The sequence below is a fragment of the Artibeus jamaicensis genome, unplaced genomic scaffold (assembly GCF_021234435.1).
Source record: "Artibeus jamaicensis isolate MK-2021 breed Jamaican fruit bat unplaced genomic scaffold, CSHL_Jam_final contig_467, whole genome shotgun sequence".
NCBI lineage: Eukaryota > Metazoa > Chordata > Mammalia > Chiroptera > Phyllostomidae > Artibeus > Artibeus jamaicensis.
In genome coordinates this window covers 10310380-10327406 of record NW_026521845.1, presented here as the reverse complement: position 1 = coordinate 10327406, position 17027 = coordinate 10310380, and the positions used below count along the sequence as shown (strand labels likewise).

Genomic DNA, 17027 nt, shown 5'->3' with positions numbered 1-17027 from the left:
AAACTGACCCTACCTTGGGGAAGATACAGGGTTAGAAATTATTTGAAAATTAAACTTGGGGGGAAATTTACACTCAATTCTCTCATAGGAACAATGGGCTTTTAATTTTTTATCACGGCTTTATGGGCTTTACAGCTTCCTCTAGAGCTTTCCGCTGAACCGCAGTGCATTTCATGGCCAGGAGCCTGGACCCTGGACCCGGCTGGCGCTGTGCCCGGGCTCTACCACTTTCTACTTATGTGACGCTGGCGAAGGCACTTCACGTTTCCGCACTACCATTTGTAAAATGCAGACAAAACAGTATCATTAAGCCAGCTATTCTGGACATTAATCAAGATTATATAGAAAATGCCTGAAAGAATGTCTGGTACCCATTAGTAAGAATTATATAAGCATTAGCTATTATTCCAATGAATTCTCTGAAAAGTAAATTTAGACAGTTAATTTTGTTAACCAATTACTAGCACATATACCATAATAATAATTAATTAATTAAAATAGACATACTAAAGCCAACTTTTCTACTATCCTCCTTTCTACCACAGTCCACCAATGCAAGTAGCTGAGGATTAGTGCTAGGGACACGAGAGTGGATGAGATGGAAAGAGTGGGTACGACAAAGCTCTAAGTTCTTAATCTGGATCTGCAGCCTACTAATCATAACTGTGCAGGGCAAATCATTTAACTTGTCCGGTCTGAGTATTAGCTGATAAATGAAGTGATTATTTGAAAAATTATAGGAAGCAAAACCAAATGGGTAATGTAAATTAAATATATTCTACACACTGACATGTTGAAAGACCTTATAATAGCAAAATATTGCTATGAAGCAAAATGAGCTATTAAGAGATGGAAAAGCATAATGCTACCAGCATCCGATGTGAAGAAATTATAAATAACAAGAGTGTTGAAATGGGCGCAAGCCCATAGAGCTTGTAGGGTCACTCATTTTAGATGGACTTTTAACGGTAAAGATTAACTTTTGTGATGAGACCATAAAAACTTTGTGCAATAACTATCTAATTACTACATGATGATATTTAGTTACTTATTATTATTTTATGCAGGTTGCACAGAACATTTTATCAGTTAGGAAAATATGAATACACTATAATAAAAAATCTGAATAAACCTGACAAAAAGAAATACTAGCAAAGTGCATTTATACATATAAAAGTACAGCAGATACACTGTAGAAATGAGTTGCAATTTCAGGTAAAGAGTAAAATAAAATAGAAAACCAGTCCTGACGGTGTTGGCAACACACAGATTAAAAAGTAAAGCAAATGGTTCAAATTTCACATTCATTTAGAAAATGAGGTAGAAATGTCGGGGACCAAGGTTATTATCAGTCTAATAAACATGTGTGTGCACTCCACACATTATACTTTCTAGAGCCCTGTTCCAGCACACCCTCACTGGATTCTCAGAAAAACACTGAGCAGCTCTGTCTGTGCCTGCGTCATAGTCATGAGCCCATACAGGTGGCACAGCTAAAGCCAGGCCTTGAACTTGACAGCTTGTCTCCTAAATCATGGTCCAGTCAGCCTCGCAAACACGTCTAGAAAGACAACCACCGTCTCTCGGGCTTGCTGAGCAAAGGCGGAAGGGCTCTTATCAGCCAGGCACAAGGAAACCCTGGGCCCGAGGTGGGGGCGCGGCCCCAGGAAGTCTCTGGAGACGTTTGTGTTGACACAACCCGAGTCCAAAGACCAGGCCCCACCTGCAACTCAGTAGACGCTCCTGGGGCACACCAGACTCTGTCTCTGGGCTTCACTTTCGGTGAACACCGGGGAAAGCTGTGTAAAACATTTTACTCTTTAAAAAAAAGAAAACTTATTTGAACAAATAATAAAGGAGAATTTCCCCAATCTGGCAAAGGAAATAGACTTCCAGGAAATCCAGGAAGCTCAGAGAGTACCAAAGAAGTTGGACCCAAGAAGGAACACACCAAGGCACATTATAATTACATTAGCCAAAATTAAAATGAAGGAGAGAATCCTAGAAGCAGCAAGAGCTAAGGGGACAGTCACCTACAAAGGAGTCCCCAGCAGACTGTCAGCAGATTTCTCAAAAGAGACCTTACAGGCAAGAAGGGGCTGGAAAGAGGTATTCCAAGTCATGAAATCCAGAGACCTACAACCAAGATTGCTCTGTCCAGCAAAACTTTCATTTAGAATGGAAGGACAGATAAAGTGCTTCTCAGATAAGATCAAATTCAAGGAGTTCATCATCACCAAGCCCTTATTCTATGAAATGTTAAAGGGACTTATCGAAGAAAAAGAAGTTAAAGAAACATGAACAGTGAAAGGACAACAAACTCACAGTTATTAACAACCACACCTAAAACGAAAGCAAACTAAAAGGACAGCTAGATCAGGAGTGGAAACATAGAAATGAAGATCAGGTGGAGGGTTAGCAGCAGGGGAGTGGGAGGAGGAGAAGGGGGGAGACGGTACAGAAAATAAGTAGCATAGACAGATAGAAAATAGAAGGGGGGGCAAGAATAGCATGGGAAATATAGAATCTAAAGGACTTGAGACACATGGTCATAAACTAAAGGGGGGTAATGATGGGGATGGGGGGGTAGGGTGGAGGGGAATGAAAGGGGGAATAGAACAACTGTAACAGCATAATCAATAAAAATAAATAAATAAAAAATAAAAAAAGAAAAGGCCTAATATTTTAGTAACTTCCAACTACAGATTCTTCCAGCTCCAGAATATGTGCGGGTACATATTCATTTTAGAACCTCAAAGTCATCTCGAATGCAGCCACCTCTAGTCAAAATAAAATTTGTGTTTGAATGCCTACATTTTCTTGTGTATATTTTGAGATCTTAGACAACTATACTACTTATTTATTTTTAAAACAAAAGCAAATTCTAGACAATTCTGGAATCAGAGGATTAAAAACTGAACAAAATGTCTGATATGTAAGAATGCAAATTTCAAGGACAAAAACATTCTCCCATTCCAAACAAATCAAAATTTAAGTGGACAGAATTGAAATCACAAAGTGAAAACTTTCTCTTGATTTGTACTCCAGTGGTCTGAATGATCCTGAGAAATTCTGGCACTGAGTTTTAAAAACTTGCAATCAAAATAGACACACACACACAATCTACAAACAAAGTTTGCTGGACTGCAAAATAAAAATACATTTAATGTTCAAACTAAATCTGAAAAGATAGTTTCGGAAAAGAAATACCAGCCTTGCCTGCACAAGCACCCCAAAGACACTCACTAAAGCTCTGCAGAAAAAACCTGGAAACAGCCAAGCGCTGGATGGGCTAAGTTTATACTATTTCCATCAACAGGGAACTAAGCAACCAGCAACTGCCAAACTACCGTTTTTAATGGCTGTGGATTCATTCTTCTGAAATTGACCTACGTGATCTCTTTTTTATATTATCATGCTCCTTCGTAAACAGCTACCCTGTATATTGTCTTTGTGCAAGACAAGAATCCTCTCATTTCCCTAGGATGCTTAGACGTGCACACTTTTATAACAAAATTGAGATCAAGCTTTAAATTTTTAAAAAACATTTTATAGGTGTTTCTTAGGGATACTAAATATTCTTCAAAAAAGTACAAGGAAGAAGTCAAAATCTATATTTGAAAATTTAAGAATAGCCCCAGTCTGTTAATATCCTGTACTTAATGCAGTTGGCTTATAACCCAGAGGCCCGTGTAAACTGCTGCTGACTAGAGTGGGTGAAACTGCTTATCAGCACATAACCTATACGCTTCCATTTCATTGCTGTATCTCATTAAGCAATGAGCCCATCATCATAAAACTTTGTACTTTGCTCAAGGGCTTTATCTAAACACACGCAGGACGTGTCCCTAGGTTACTCAGCGAAAACCCCTCGGAGGTAGGAGCAACTACAACACCAGCCAATCACCCTGCACTTTGATATCAAACAGCCCGAAAGCTTATTTAGCCTGTGAGTGGAGATGGAGCAGCGCTGGAATCACTTGGCGACCAAGACACTGCTGCTGTCCTCCACTGCTCCCTGAATTTTGTCTTCACAGAGGCAAAATGTGAGGACTCCGTCCCTTTCTTCTCCTGGGAGTTGCCAGACTGAGGTAAGAGGCTAACTGTTTCATATACACTTATGAAATTTCATTCTAGAACAACAGTGAAATGTGAGAAGGAAGAAGCTATTTTTAACTTAATGCTATACTTATGTTTGAAAGGTAACAGGAAACAATTGGGGAGAGACTTTATTTATTAAACACCATACTTTATTTTTCACCAAAAGATCATTAACATGAGCAAAAATCTGAGGTAGCTAAAGTTTACACTTGAATTAAACTAGAAATTCCCTGCCCATTTCTAGGCAGTTCTTTATGATTTCCAGAAATGGGAGCTAAGTTCCCTAAATGCTCATTAACTACAGCATTAATACTGTTAATTATAATCATCTGAAATGGTGGAAGAAATTTAACAATTTCTTTTCCTTTCTAGGTAGCCAGCGTTTCTCTATCTTATCTTTTTTTATGCTAAAATGCATTTATTTTGTCTTTATTAACTAGAAATAGATTTCTACGTAAACTATAACAGCACTAGATTACAGATTAAGACAATGACCAATGATGTCAGAGACAGAAATGGAATAATTTGAGAAAATACAAATATGAATATAAAGTACCGATGAGAACATTAATTCAAACCAAAATTAAACATGAGAGTTTCCAATAGGCCTGCTGTAAATTTATTTAGAGTATGAATACATGAAGGCTTTCTTCTGTGAAATAAGTATACGTCAGAGATTATGCACGGACTTTCATCAAGAAAAGCTGAAGGAGTCTTGTGATAGACACAATGGAGTTATCAAGTGTAACAGCAACTCCATGTGGACTGGGTACCGATTTCCAGTGGAGATGCTGTTACTTTTGATGGTTTCCAACTCGCTACAACATAAGGCACATCCAAGAAGACAGAAAATCATGGTCACTGTGACTCTCATACGAGTCCCCCTGCTCGTTCGACCTGCCACCTACGCATCTGCAGTGGTCTGCCCCTTCCTCCCGTCCCCCCCCCCCCACCGCCCTCTGTGCGTCGGGTCCTGTCGTGGGCTAACAGATGGGGTACAGGAAAATGACCTACGAATTGACAGACTGTGGCTAAGTGTGTCTGTCACTTCTGTAGGCCAATGTTCTGTATGCCTCTACTGCTTCCATGTCACAGACCTACTGTGGCCGTGCAAGCCACACAGGGAAAGAATCTGCAACACAACCATGTAAATGTACTGACTACAAATAAAACATAAATGCTATCTAATGGATATTTGCTCTGAGTTTTTCTGATGAAGCTCACATTTATTTCACTCAGCTTACTGACCAATCAATCGATGCACCATTTTACTGCATGATTGAATAATGATCCAATAAACCAGTCTGCCCTGCTTCATATGATCTACCCCAATCAATTTGTGGAAGTTCCCTTAAAAACCTGTTCTGTAAATACAGAAAAGAATGAGAAACAATGACAGTCGCTTATAACCATTCCTTAAAAGAAAACACTCTAGTGTGGAATTGTAAACACTTGTATACACTTATCTTAACTTTAATTCCTAATAGAGGTAATAAGATATTAGCAGTTTATATCTGATCAAGCTCTCAATTTAAAAAAAAACATAAGAAACAAATTAGGCCAAAGAATCTTAGGTCCAAATTTTAATAAAATTACAACTGTAATAAAATTATAGGAAAAAGCCTTTCAATGACTTCCTGCCCTCTAGAATCTAGTGTCTTTTCCTAAAACACACTCTCACTCCTCATGCCTAGTTAAAAGTTTCAATTCCTTAACCTCGCACTCAAGGCTCACTCCAGTCTGCCCTAGCCCGCTCTTCCCCGTGTTTGCTCCTGAAATGCCCCATGAACACTGACGTCCACTATGGTTCCTATACATGCGATGCTCCTGCCCTGCAGCTCCTTAGCTCCTGATGGTCCCAGCAAGTCCCCACACCTTCTGCCGAATGCGTAAGGCCCCGCTCAAGTGCCACATCTTCTGGGAGTGAAGCAAAGGGGCCGCTGTGTGGCCCTGTGTTTACCCCAGGGCTAGCCTCCAGTTCCGCGCTGGGCCATGATGGCTGGGGTGTCAAACTCCCAGTGGCCATGCAGAAGTGGTACGGTGCCTACTTCAAACTGACAAAAGCTTTCACACCTAACGTGGCTGGGAGTGGTTAAAACAAACCCCCCAAAACGCTTTAAACAACATTTTGAAAAACTGAAATACACATTTTCAAAAAAGTGCTACCTAAAGAAACACTGTTAGTGTTGACAATGAAAAGAACTTTTTCATGAAGATGGGACAAACCCCCCCCCCGCCCCACGCAGGGACACTCAGCTCTGTGTCCACAGTCTCCTGAGCTCCCAGGCACCCGATGGCCTCCGTGCCCTCAGAAATCTCACCTGACACTCAGAGGAAACGTGAATGTATTTACTGAAATGGGCTCCAACGTTTTACTCACCTCACAGAACCATTTAGTAAAAATTCCAGTAACCAAATTAAATTCAAATTACTCAAAAAAAAAAAAAAAAAGTAAAACCTACCCCCCAAAGGAGTGATTCACATTCCCCTTCCTGCTTCCGCTGGCCACAGTACTGCGAGCCTCCCGAATCTGCCAGAAGGAAACTGAGCCAGGCCACCCTCTCATCACCGGGGGGGGGGGGGGTGGGGTGGGGGGGTGGGCAGCCTCCCGCGCTGCCTCCCAGGGTCTCGTGCATGGACTGGGAAACACCTGTTCACTGCACAAGCGTTTCTGCTCTGAATTGTTTACTTGGTCCCTGTGTTACCTTTCCAAATGAAAGAAAAAAATTGGGAATGTAATCACTAAAATAAGTCATTTTGTACCTTTAACTATATTATATTTTCTTAAATTGGAAAGCACCGAAATAATTCCATGATGCCATGTTCACTGAAAGGGGGGGCAGACCAAGTCAGAGAGCGACCCCACTTCATAGAGGAAAATTACACACCAGCATCCCCCCAAAACACACTGCCCATCTTTGGATTCCTGACCGCTTGTTCCAGCACGATGCCAGGGCACACGGGAACAACGAATTCTCATAGGAAAAAAAGGCCAGAGCCTCTGCTTCTCTATGGAAACAGTGAGAAACCATAGCTGTTAAAAGTGCTGTCGTGTGAAAGGGTCTTTCTTTCTGAAATTTGTACTCCATCCTCCCCCAAAATCATTATTTTAGAACATTTTATTCAACATATATCAGGAGCTCTCAATAATTCACTGTTTTCCCATTTCTGGAGAAAATGCAACTCACTTCCGAACAGTGAGTAATTTAAGGACATTCTACCTGTTGATCAAGAATTCGTCTTTCGTCTTGTGGTGGAAGACAGGGATCGGGACCCCCCACGCTCTCTGCCTGGATATACACCAGTACGGCCGTCTGTCCATCGTGGCCACCATGGCGCTCAGTGCTGATCCGGGAATAAATTTCACCTTTTTCAGCAGTTCCTGCCATCGATTCACAAACCAAGTCCAGTGAGAGAAAGTGGAAGAAATTTTCTAGAACTGTCACTATTTATCCTAATTCAGTTTTTTACTTTAGATATTATTACTCATTCACGTGAATCCCCAAGACTCCCCCTGTCAAAAAAACAAACAAACAAACAAAAAACCTAAGCTAAAACACTACAGATTTCAGAGCAAATGAGGCAAAGTTAAAACAAGGCCACAAAGTCCTAGTAAAGAACATCAAGAGCTGACGTGACCTCTGGAACATGTGGTAAAAGTTTATCCCAATTTCCACGGACCCTAGATCAAAACTAGTAATAGCAGGTTTAGTAGAAGTACTATATACTTCATTAAACTACAGTTAAAATCAATTCAAACTTGAATTCAACCAATTTTTTAAAAGGCTTAAAATAAAGCTACTGTCATGAGTTGACAAGGACAGCAATTTATACAGAGTGACCTAATTTACAGAGAGTATGGTTCAAAAACATAAAAACACTTTCTCAAAATAACTTCCTCTTGACTTAACTATGTCTCGAGAACGCTCCCTCCTTCCATCCTGCCAGAGTTGCAAATTACTAGCATTTGATTTCATTTCCTCTGTCAATTACCAAAAGATAAATTATGTAGAAAAAGTGTTTGGTAATAAGCTCCAAAAGGCCCAAAATACATTAACTTCATTTTTTAAATCTTTCTATGCACAAATAAAAGCATCTTTATATTTTCAGTTTCACATTCAGTTTCCTCACTTACCTGAACTGCCCCCCAAAGCCATGTGCACCACCCCCTACTGGCAGTGGCAGTATTTACAACTCAATTTGATTACTACCTGGTCTAAAAACCCAAGAAATGGGAATACTGGTGGATATTTGATTTTATCGAAGAATAACTAATACTTTTTAGGGTGGTGAGAATGGAACTGGAATGATGTTTTAAAGAGTCTGTACATTTTCAGACTCACATGCTGATGCTGAAATATTTATGGAAGAAAGAATGCCTGAAATGTGCTTTGAAATAGTCCAAGGGGTAAGGAGTATAAGGTGACTGGGAGGGGCATGTGGGAACAAACAAAATCGGCCCTGGGTTGGTAATTATTGAACTTAGGTGAGAGAAACATCGATATAGCACTCTATTCTATTTCTACAAAGAACGACTGCATACAAAGACATCAGTTTTAAAAACCTGGCTTCCATATATTGCAGCAGACTGAGATCTTCTGCCACCAAAATCTGTACAGAGCTGGAAGTTACAGATTGTAACATTGACAAGTGAGGGCTTTGTAGGAAAGTATATTAAAAAACCGAGTCCATGTCACACGGTCCACTGAAAACACAGAAAATGTAGTGCTCACATGGCTTCGCCAGGGGCCCCAGACTGCCACACCAGCAGGTGAACCAACCAAGTACAGTCACATCTGGGATGCAAGCTGTAAACTCAAATGTCCGGTGTTCAACCTGGTTAACAAATACATATGTGAGCTCTTTCATTCAGGAGAATCAAGTTGTGTGTGAGAGACACACACACACGTGATTGAACGAAAGAGCTCAAATACATATTAATATTTAGAACATCTGCTGAAAGTATGAACACAAAGCAACAACTTTTCAAATGGACCGAATTGCCATCTGAAGGGAGCAAAGGGCTTTATAAGCATTTTAGCGAATCCAGGAACCTGCCTTCACTTGTTCCGTGTGGCAGGCCTTATTCTCGCCTGCAAGTAGACGAGAAACCGAGGTTCTGGGAGGGTACACAACTCGCCAAATTCCCTTCTGTCCTAATTCTGTGCTACTTTTACCATGGTGGGCAGGAAATTCAGGCACAGCCCCTGACGCCTTTCAGCCTGGTTCTCCTCATGTGGGTAACGAAGGGATGGAAATCTAACTCAGGTCCTTCCAGATCTGAAATTCGACGATTTTATGAATCCAAGAGCAGCGATTCCCTCTGCTCCCAACATGCTCCCTCAACTCCCATGCAGCCCTTTCTGTCTGAGAACGTGAAAACCCAGCCCTTACGGTAAGGTGCCTTCCCTACCTTGGCTGTGGTCTTAAGGTCCGTGATATCGACAAACCACTGCTTGCTGGCACGAATAACCACTGGCTTCTTAGTCCTCCAGTCGTAGGGGTAACTGTGTACTAGTTTTTCCTCTTTCAACAAATTCTTTGAAGCCTGAAGCATCTTTATAACTTAAAAAAAATCAGTAAAAGTTTGCATGAGACATCATTTCAAAGTGCTACAAAAACCTTAGCAACTCTCTAAACTCCCTGGGAGTTCTAATTCTGGACCAACAGGTGTCGTGAAGAGGGGCCACCCACCAGAGACCGGAGGCATGACCTGGGATTCTCCTGGCAGAAAACACGGGGACCACAAAACCTAATCAGAATCCAAGGTATGCCATTCCCTTCACTTCAAAGGAAAGATGAACAAGATGCCCTTAGAATTCTACCTTTGACATTCAGAGTCCCAATCTTTCATACCTAGGCTGTTGAATGGTGCCCATGTATTCCAGAAGAAGCCAGGCAGAGTGAGTTGAATTTTGTCCCCACAACAGATATGCTCAAGTCCTAACTCCTAGTACACGTGAATGTGACCTTATTTGGAAATGGGGTCTTGGTAGGTGTACTCAAGTTAAGGTGAAGTCTCACTGGATTCGAGTGAGCCCTAAACCCAATGGCTGGCGTCCTCACAAGAGGAGAGGGTACACAGACACACGAAAGCAGAGAAGGATGCATGAGAAGGGAGGAGGAGACTGGAGGAAGACAGAGTGGTTTAAATCCAGGGGTTACCAGGAGCCCCCAGAAACTAGGAAGCAGCAAGGAAGGGTTCTTCACAGGGCTCCGGGAGGGAGCATGGCCCGTGACTCTTGGACCTCTAGCCTCCATAACTGTGAGGGATTCCACTTGTTCAAAGCCCCTCACTTTATGGTCGCATGTTACAGCAGACCCAGGAGATGAATACACCGGGTCTAATTAGCCTCAGTCTTTAGTGTGGGCAAAAGAAGGTTTCATAGCATCTGGTCCCTAGACCCAGAATTCTGGAAAGGCAGCAAGGCAGCTTAAGACGCGAGGACCCCCCAAGATCACAATACATAAACCGTGCTGGATGGGCCAGTGACTTAACAAAGGTCACCGAAGGACTGGGAAGTGTCTGGCTCACAGTCAACATCCGGCCCCAAGCCTGCCGCTTGCCTGCCACAAAACAGAGACGTTGCTGTGCACCTGTGGGGCCCTGACGTAACAGCACCCCCTGCTCGCTGCCCGGATTTGCTCACACGGAGCAACGTCCAGTCCAGGGAGGAAACACTCCCCAACTCCGTTTTAAACCACGTGGCGAAAGAAGATAGTTTTAGCTTTGGTTACACTGAAAGTATAAGATGCAAGCCGAAGTCAAGGTGACTGCTGGCCACTTTTTGGAAAATGCAGATTTACGACATCAACACACAGACTGCTCACCTGCGTCTGTCCCCTCTTCAAGGACAGCCTTCCTCTGAAGTTCAGGGCCTGCGGCGTCTGTGAAAACCCCATCTTCATCCACTAAACAATCCTACAACGTCATTGTGAACAATGAAAGTATGAAAACACTTTATCTTATGACAGTAATCTGGCAAGACAATATGTATAAAATAGCTCTTTCACTACACTGACAATTTGGAGACATACTCGGTTACTAGGAAATGTAAATTTATACAGTTATATGGTCAAAGGCAAGATATCTCATGAAAGCAGAGCCCTACAGTATAGTAACAAAAATACATACTAAAAATCATTTTGAACTTGGTCTCTATTATTTAGGGGTCTATGGCAATGTACACACACAGTGATGACTTTGAGACTTGCCTTTCAATGCAAAACTACCTAGGTAATTGATGTGTGTGAAATAAATTTAGATAGGGCTGTTTAATTTAAAACACAAAACAAAACAAAAACATGTTCTTTTCAACTAGTGAAGCTCAATAAAACCCACTTGCCATTTTTCAGGGACTGAAAGTAATCTGTCTATGCAACTTCGTATTTGAAAGAAAAAGCTGCCCCCATTTAATATACATTGTTCAATTTTAACTTTGCACTGATTCTGTGTGAAGTCTAGGAAATCTTTCTCAATTAGTACAAATTAGTGAAGCTTTAGTGTATGGCACAAATCTCCGCATTTCACAATTAGGATAGCAAAAATGAGTGTTTACTATCAAAAGAGAAAGGGGTTAGCTAGTTTCATCACTTGAGTTCTACAGAAGCAGCAATTAAAAAGGAAACAAGAGGACTGGTACCATGGACAGGTTGTGCTGGGAAGCCACACCGTAGTCTTCCATACCGTGAGCAGGGGCTGTGTGTACCAGCCCCGTGCCTTTGGCCATGGTCACGTGGTTTGCAGGTAAGAGAGGAGAGACCTTGTCAGGAATTAAGGGGTGAGCACAAGCACCGTTTTCCAAATCAACACCTATGGGCAAAGAAAACCACAAGGAAGAATCACTGTTTAAACCTCTAATGGGCTTGTATCTGAACTGAGGCATTCAGAGGGCTTCCCTATTAGGCAACCTTTCCATTTCGGGGTATCTCATTCATGTAAAAACTAATTTTTTGTTAATGTAAGAAACCCACAGATATATCATCCCTAAGGATCCAAGGTCATTCTAAACTTCCCTAGACTTCCATAGCTATATTTCACAACTAGTCCCACTCTGTAGCCTACTAAAGGTGCTTTTGTCTGAAGCAACACCTTTGAACTGATTTTCAGAATCTATTCGTTTTCCTTAGTGAAATCAGATACCAAAAATAAACTTAGTTACTTCCTTCCTTGCTCTTTTGATTACCTAGAATAAAAAGAATTCCAGCAATTTAAATCTAGATATCTGTACCATCTACAACCTATTATGTGTTCAATTTTATGTTGGATATTTGCCAGAAACTTTTTCTAATCTGTTGTGCCTTTGGCAGTGTTTGTATTTTTCTATGCTCCTGTCATGTTTCATACATACTCTCCTTCTGTGGAATCACTGTAAAATATATTCTAGAGAGGCAGAGACCATGGTCTGCTTTGATTCAGAACGAGCATGTTCCGTAAAGTACTGAACTCAACCCTGAGTTTTGATGATTATGGAGGTCAGAAGAGCTACAAATCTTCACCTGAAAATGTTGCAATAACCTCAAACGTTGTTTTCAAAGCAGAAGCCACAGGTGCTACTTTTTCTGCTGCCAGTACGTACAGCTCTCCAGATGTGGAACATTTCACAATGGCGTACCTGAAATAAAGTTTTAGGGTAAAATGACTAACAATGAGCAAAGATAGGCCCTGGGTAACTTTTACAATGTTTTATATCATTTCAGAAAAACCAACTCCAATAACAAAAAGATGACTATTTTCAAAGGACTTCAAACCTTACATTTGTTTTCCCAAAAGGCTGAAATAAGACCTTAAAATCTATAGCAGCATAGTTAAGTTATAACTCATTAACTTTTAGAAGGGTAATAAGGATAAAATACAAAAAGTGCTTAAGATGGAACAGACTCTTTTTGTGGATAAAACAAGGAAAAATGCAATACTATACCTACTTTTCATCTGGCATATAACAAATGGCCTGATTGGCCGGAATTGTCCAAGGCTGCGTGGTCCAGACTAGACAACTAACAGGAGCTGAGCCATCTGTGAAAATCAAATTGCAAGTATGTGAGCAAGGGCCACAGTTCCGTAACTTAAATCAACTCGAGCAACAAATAAATCGTACCTATAAGAGATGCCAACTTGGGAGCAGGTTTCACGAGTGGGAATTTGACATAGATCGAGCGACTGACATGTTCGGGATTGTATTCCAGCTCCGCCTCAGCCAACGCAGTCCTAAGGTTTAAGGACATTAGACCTGACTATGTGGAAGCCTCACAAACCTTTTCCATGAATGAGCAAAACCACAAAAATAAATACCTTGATGAGGGAGACCAAAACACAGGTTTGTAAGATCGATAAATCAGGCCCTGTTAAAAAAAAAGAAGACAGATATAGAAAGCTGGAATTTTGTAATACAACCTAACACATGTGAAAGAAAAAGATACTTCATCACCTTGTCATACATTTGGTAGAAAATTCTCAACTGCTTGGCCTCGTATTTTCCATCGAACGTATAGTAGCAGTTGTTCCAATCAGCCATTACTCCCCAACGAATAAACGCCGATCTCTGTTTTTCAATCGCTGCTTGAGCAAATGATCTAGCTAAACAAAATAATAACAGAAAAAAAAGTAGAAACCAGTAAATTCAGAGCTTTAAACGTGGTTTAGCATGTATCTCTCTAAATGCAGGTATTGTACACAGTTTAGACGGTAAAACTTATTTAATAGGAAAGTTATTTTGAAAGTTCAAGGTGTTCAAAGTTTAAAATTAACCAGAATTTCAAAAGTTAAAATTGTTAGCATCTTCTCTATTTTCCAGATTTTAGACAATGACCTTGCTTTTAGAAAAAAAAATACACTGGAAAAATGATTCTTCAAATTTCCTCATTTAAAGAAAGATCAGAGAATATATTTCATCATGCAAAAAAATTAATCAGTACATGTAGTCAGTACCAATAAGTTTCATAAGGAATTAAACAATCATCACAGTGGCATCCTAATATATAATTGTTTAACATGCACGAATACAAGATTCCTTACTGACCCCATCTACTGAAAAACCCAGTAAAAGATCAATTTAAACTATATCTGTAGTTTAGAATTTACTTTTGTTTTATCACCTGAAATAGGTCAACAGCCCTAGGCAAAAAAATAAATAAAAACATTGACCAAAATAACAACTTCCCAAATATAACAACTAAAGAGTTAAAAATATATACTTGGAAATGCTAACAAATCTCTTTTAATCACTGACCATAAGTTCTCACAAAGGGCAATTTAAAAAATCTGAATTTTTCTCTGACAGAAAGTGGTTTCCAACAGATCTCTTTATAACTACAAAAACAAAACAAAACAAAATACAACAGTTCTCTTGATAAAATTCAGACATTTCCAAGGAACCAGTGCTTACAAATACCATTTTCAAACAGAAATAGATTCCTTACCTTTCTCTCTAATTTCCACCGCCGAAAGATTCTGAGCTTTTCCACCAAGTTCTGACAGTACTTTAATTTCGATGGGTAACCCATGACAGTCCCAACCCGGCACAAAGTGTATTTTGGAACCTCTCATCATATGGTATCGATTGGCTATATCTTTCAAGATCTGCAAAAGAAACACTAATCATCTTTCATATGTGAAGCAGGTACCGCCAAATTTATATTATATTATTAATATTTTAAAACACTGCGAAAGCCCAATTTTAAAAGGATTTATATAAAGTAACCTAGTAAATGTCCTAATTCGAGTTCTACATACATATAAGACTGATATTTGAAGTTTTAAAATACTTTAGCCTCCCAAAAGAAATGAAAGAATATAAGATTTCAAAGTGGAAAACTCTGTGCGTCAAATTCCTCATTTGCTTGTCATATGCAAATAAGCAGCCTATCCTTCCTGTTTAAAAAGTAATTTTAATTGTCCAACCACTATGCTAACCCTGGAACACACAAAATAATACTGAATGTAAACTGTATCATTCAATCCTCTCCCCTCCCTTCACTTCAGATGAGCGACAGTGGCCTCCTGAAACCCACCTCCGGGTCTTTGCACCTGACACCTCTTACCCCAGTGAGCCCCGACTGCCCACTGCCTTGCTGGGGACTTTACACAAATGCTGCCTTGTCAGTGAGGGAGACATCCCATCTGAACCAAGTTCATAATATTCTAGTTTGTACAACTGACCCCGCCCCCCAATTGTTCTTTCCTGCTTTATTTTCCTCTATAGCATTTACCACTATTGTCTTCACAGTTTGGGCTGCTATAAGGTAACAGCATAGACTGGGTGGCTTACACAGCACAAATTCATTTCTCATAGTTTAAGTCAGGGGAGTCCAACATCAAGGCTCTGGCAGATCAGGCATCTTGTGAGGCCTGCTATTGGGTTCACAGTCCACTGTCTTCTCATGACTTCATACAACATAAGGGGACAAGGGACCTCTCTGGGGTCTGCCAAGGGCACTAATCCCACTGATGACCTAATCACCCCCCAAAAGCCCCATCATCCAAATATCATCCCATTAGGGATTAGGTTTCAATATACAAATTTGGGAGAAGAAACAAATAGTCTGTAGCAACTGTAACATATTTTATTTATCTGATTATGTCTTCCCTGGCTAAAGTATAAGCTGCAAAAGGTCAAGACTTATCTTTCCTTTGTTCACAAACATTACCAATCTAAAACAACACCTGGCACATGGTAGGTGCTCAGTAATCACTTACTGCATAAAATGAAATTTAGTCATGTAAAATAACAAACTCAAAGCAAGTGCCAGTGATGTTATTTTTCATACAGTACTGAAATGATTTATTGCTGCTTTCTACTAAGTCCTTCACTTATGTGTCAATGCAAGCTTACACAGTTGTCCTAGTATTAGAATACTCTTTCATCAAGTATACGTAATAAAGATTTTTCCTTCAAGACTTATAAACTTCATTATATTACCTTATTTAAAGCATGTCCCATGTGAGGGTCACCATTTGCATAAGGAGGTCCATCATGAAGACAAAATTCTGTCTTTACTTTCCTTTCTCTTTGCCATGAATACAGTTCTGAAAATCCACATTTCTGTTTAAAAAGGGGGAGAATGTCTGAACATCGTATAAATACATACTCCTGAATCTCACCATAAGTAACAGCCAACGGACGTTTCTTATCTCCTTTAGGAGTACTGAACGGTAAACGCATATGGTGACATTTCTGAAATGTACATGAGTATTTTTTTAAATTTTCATTGAATTTATTGGGGTGATATTGTTAGTAAGATTATAGAGGTTTCAAGTGTACAACTCCGTAATATATCACCTGTACATTTTATCAGGTGTTCAAAACCCCAAGTCAAGCCTCCCTCCATCACCAAGTATCCCCCAGTTCTTCCTCTTTTACCTCCCAGTCCCTCTGGCAATCACCACACTGTTGTCTGTGTCTATCAGGGGTTTTTGCTTTTATTTTCAAGGGTTTTTGGTTTGTTTTTTCTTGCTTAATCCCTTCACCTCTTTCATCCAGCCTCCCAAACCGCTCCCCTCAGACAGCTGAGTACTCTTTTTGAGAACCTTTCAGTAGTCTCCCCCATAGACTTCGGATCAAATCTAAGCTCTGAACAGCACCCAGGACCATACAGAGGTTCAGAACCATTAAATTCTTGGACAGGCTCTCAGCAGCCCCACCACTCAGACCTGACCACTTGCTACCCTTTAATCGAAACACTTGCTACTCTCTAAATGGGAAACAGCCCTCAGTGCAATCTGCTATGTGACCTTGGCCTGTTTCTGCTTTTGAACAAACGTTAGTATCCGTTTGGTGTGAAGATGCAAGGAGAGAACATTGGAAACTGCCCCAGTTCCTGGCATACAAGTGGCACGGGATAAAACACGTTTAAAAATTCAGATGGCCGGCACAGGTTGATGAGTCTAGAACTCAGATGACCATCATATTTAAGGTCGGCATATTTAC

At 40.4% G+C, this 17027-nt stretch overlaps 1 protein-coding gene across 1 annotated transcript in view; it reads right to left on the bottom strand.

Annotated features, from left to right (window-relative positions):
- IARS2 (isoleucyl-tRNA synthetase 2, mitochondrial) overlaps nucleotides 1-17027 on the bottom strand; it is a 32681-nt gene that overhangs the window by 14673 nt on the left and 981 nt on the right. The window contains exons 2-12 of the mRNA XM_037128370.2: nucleotides 16020-16142; nucleotides 14521-14680; nucleotides 13530-13678; nucleotides 13394-13443; nucleotides 13200-13309; nucleotides 13027-13117; nucleotides 12601-12716; nucleotides 11745-11914; nucleotides 10933-11023; nucleotides 9515-9666; nucleotides 7323-7483 (exon numbers count right to left, since the gene is read on the bottom strand). Coding sequence (XP_036984265.2) covers nucleotides 7323-7483; nucleotides 9515-9666; nucleotides 10933-11023; nucleotides 11745-11914; nucleotides 12601-12716; nucleotides 13027-13117; nucleotides 13200-13309; nucleotides 13394-13443; nucleotides 13530-13678; nucleotides 14521-14680; nucleotides 16020-16142 — 1373 coding nt within the window. The remainder of the gene's footprint in view (nucleotides 1-7322; nucleotides 7484-9514; nucleotides 9667-10932; nucleotides 11024-11744; nucleotides 11915-12600; nucleotides 12717-13026; nucleotides 13118-13199; nucleotides 13310-13393; nucleotides 13444-13529; nucleotides 13679-14520; nucleotides 14681-16019; nucleotides 16143-17027) is intronic.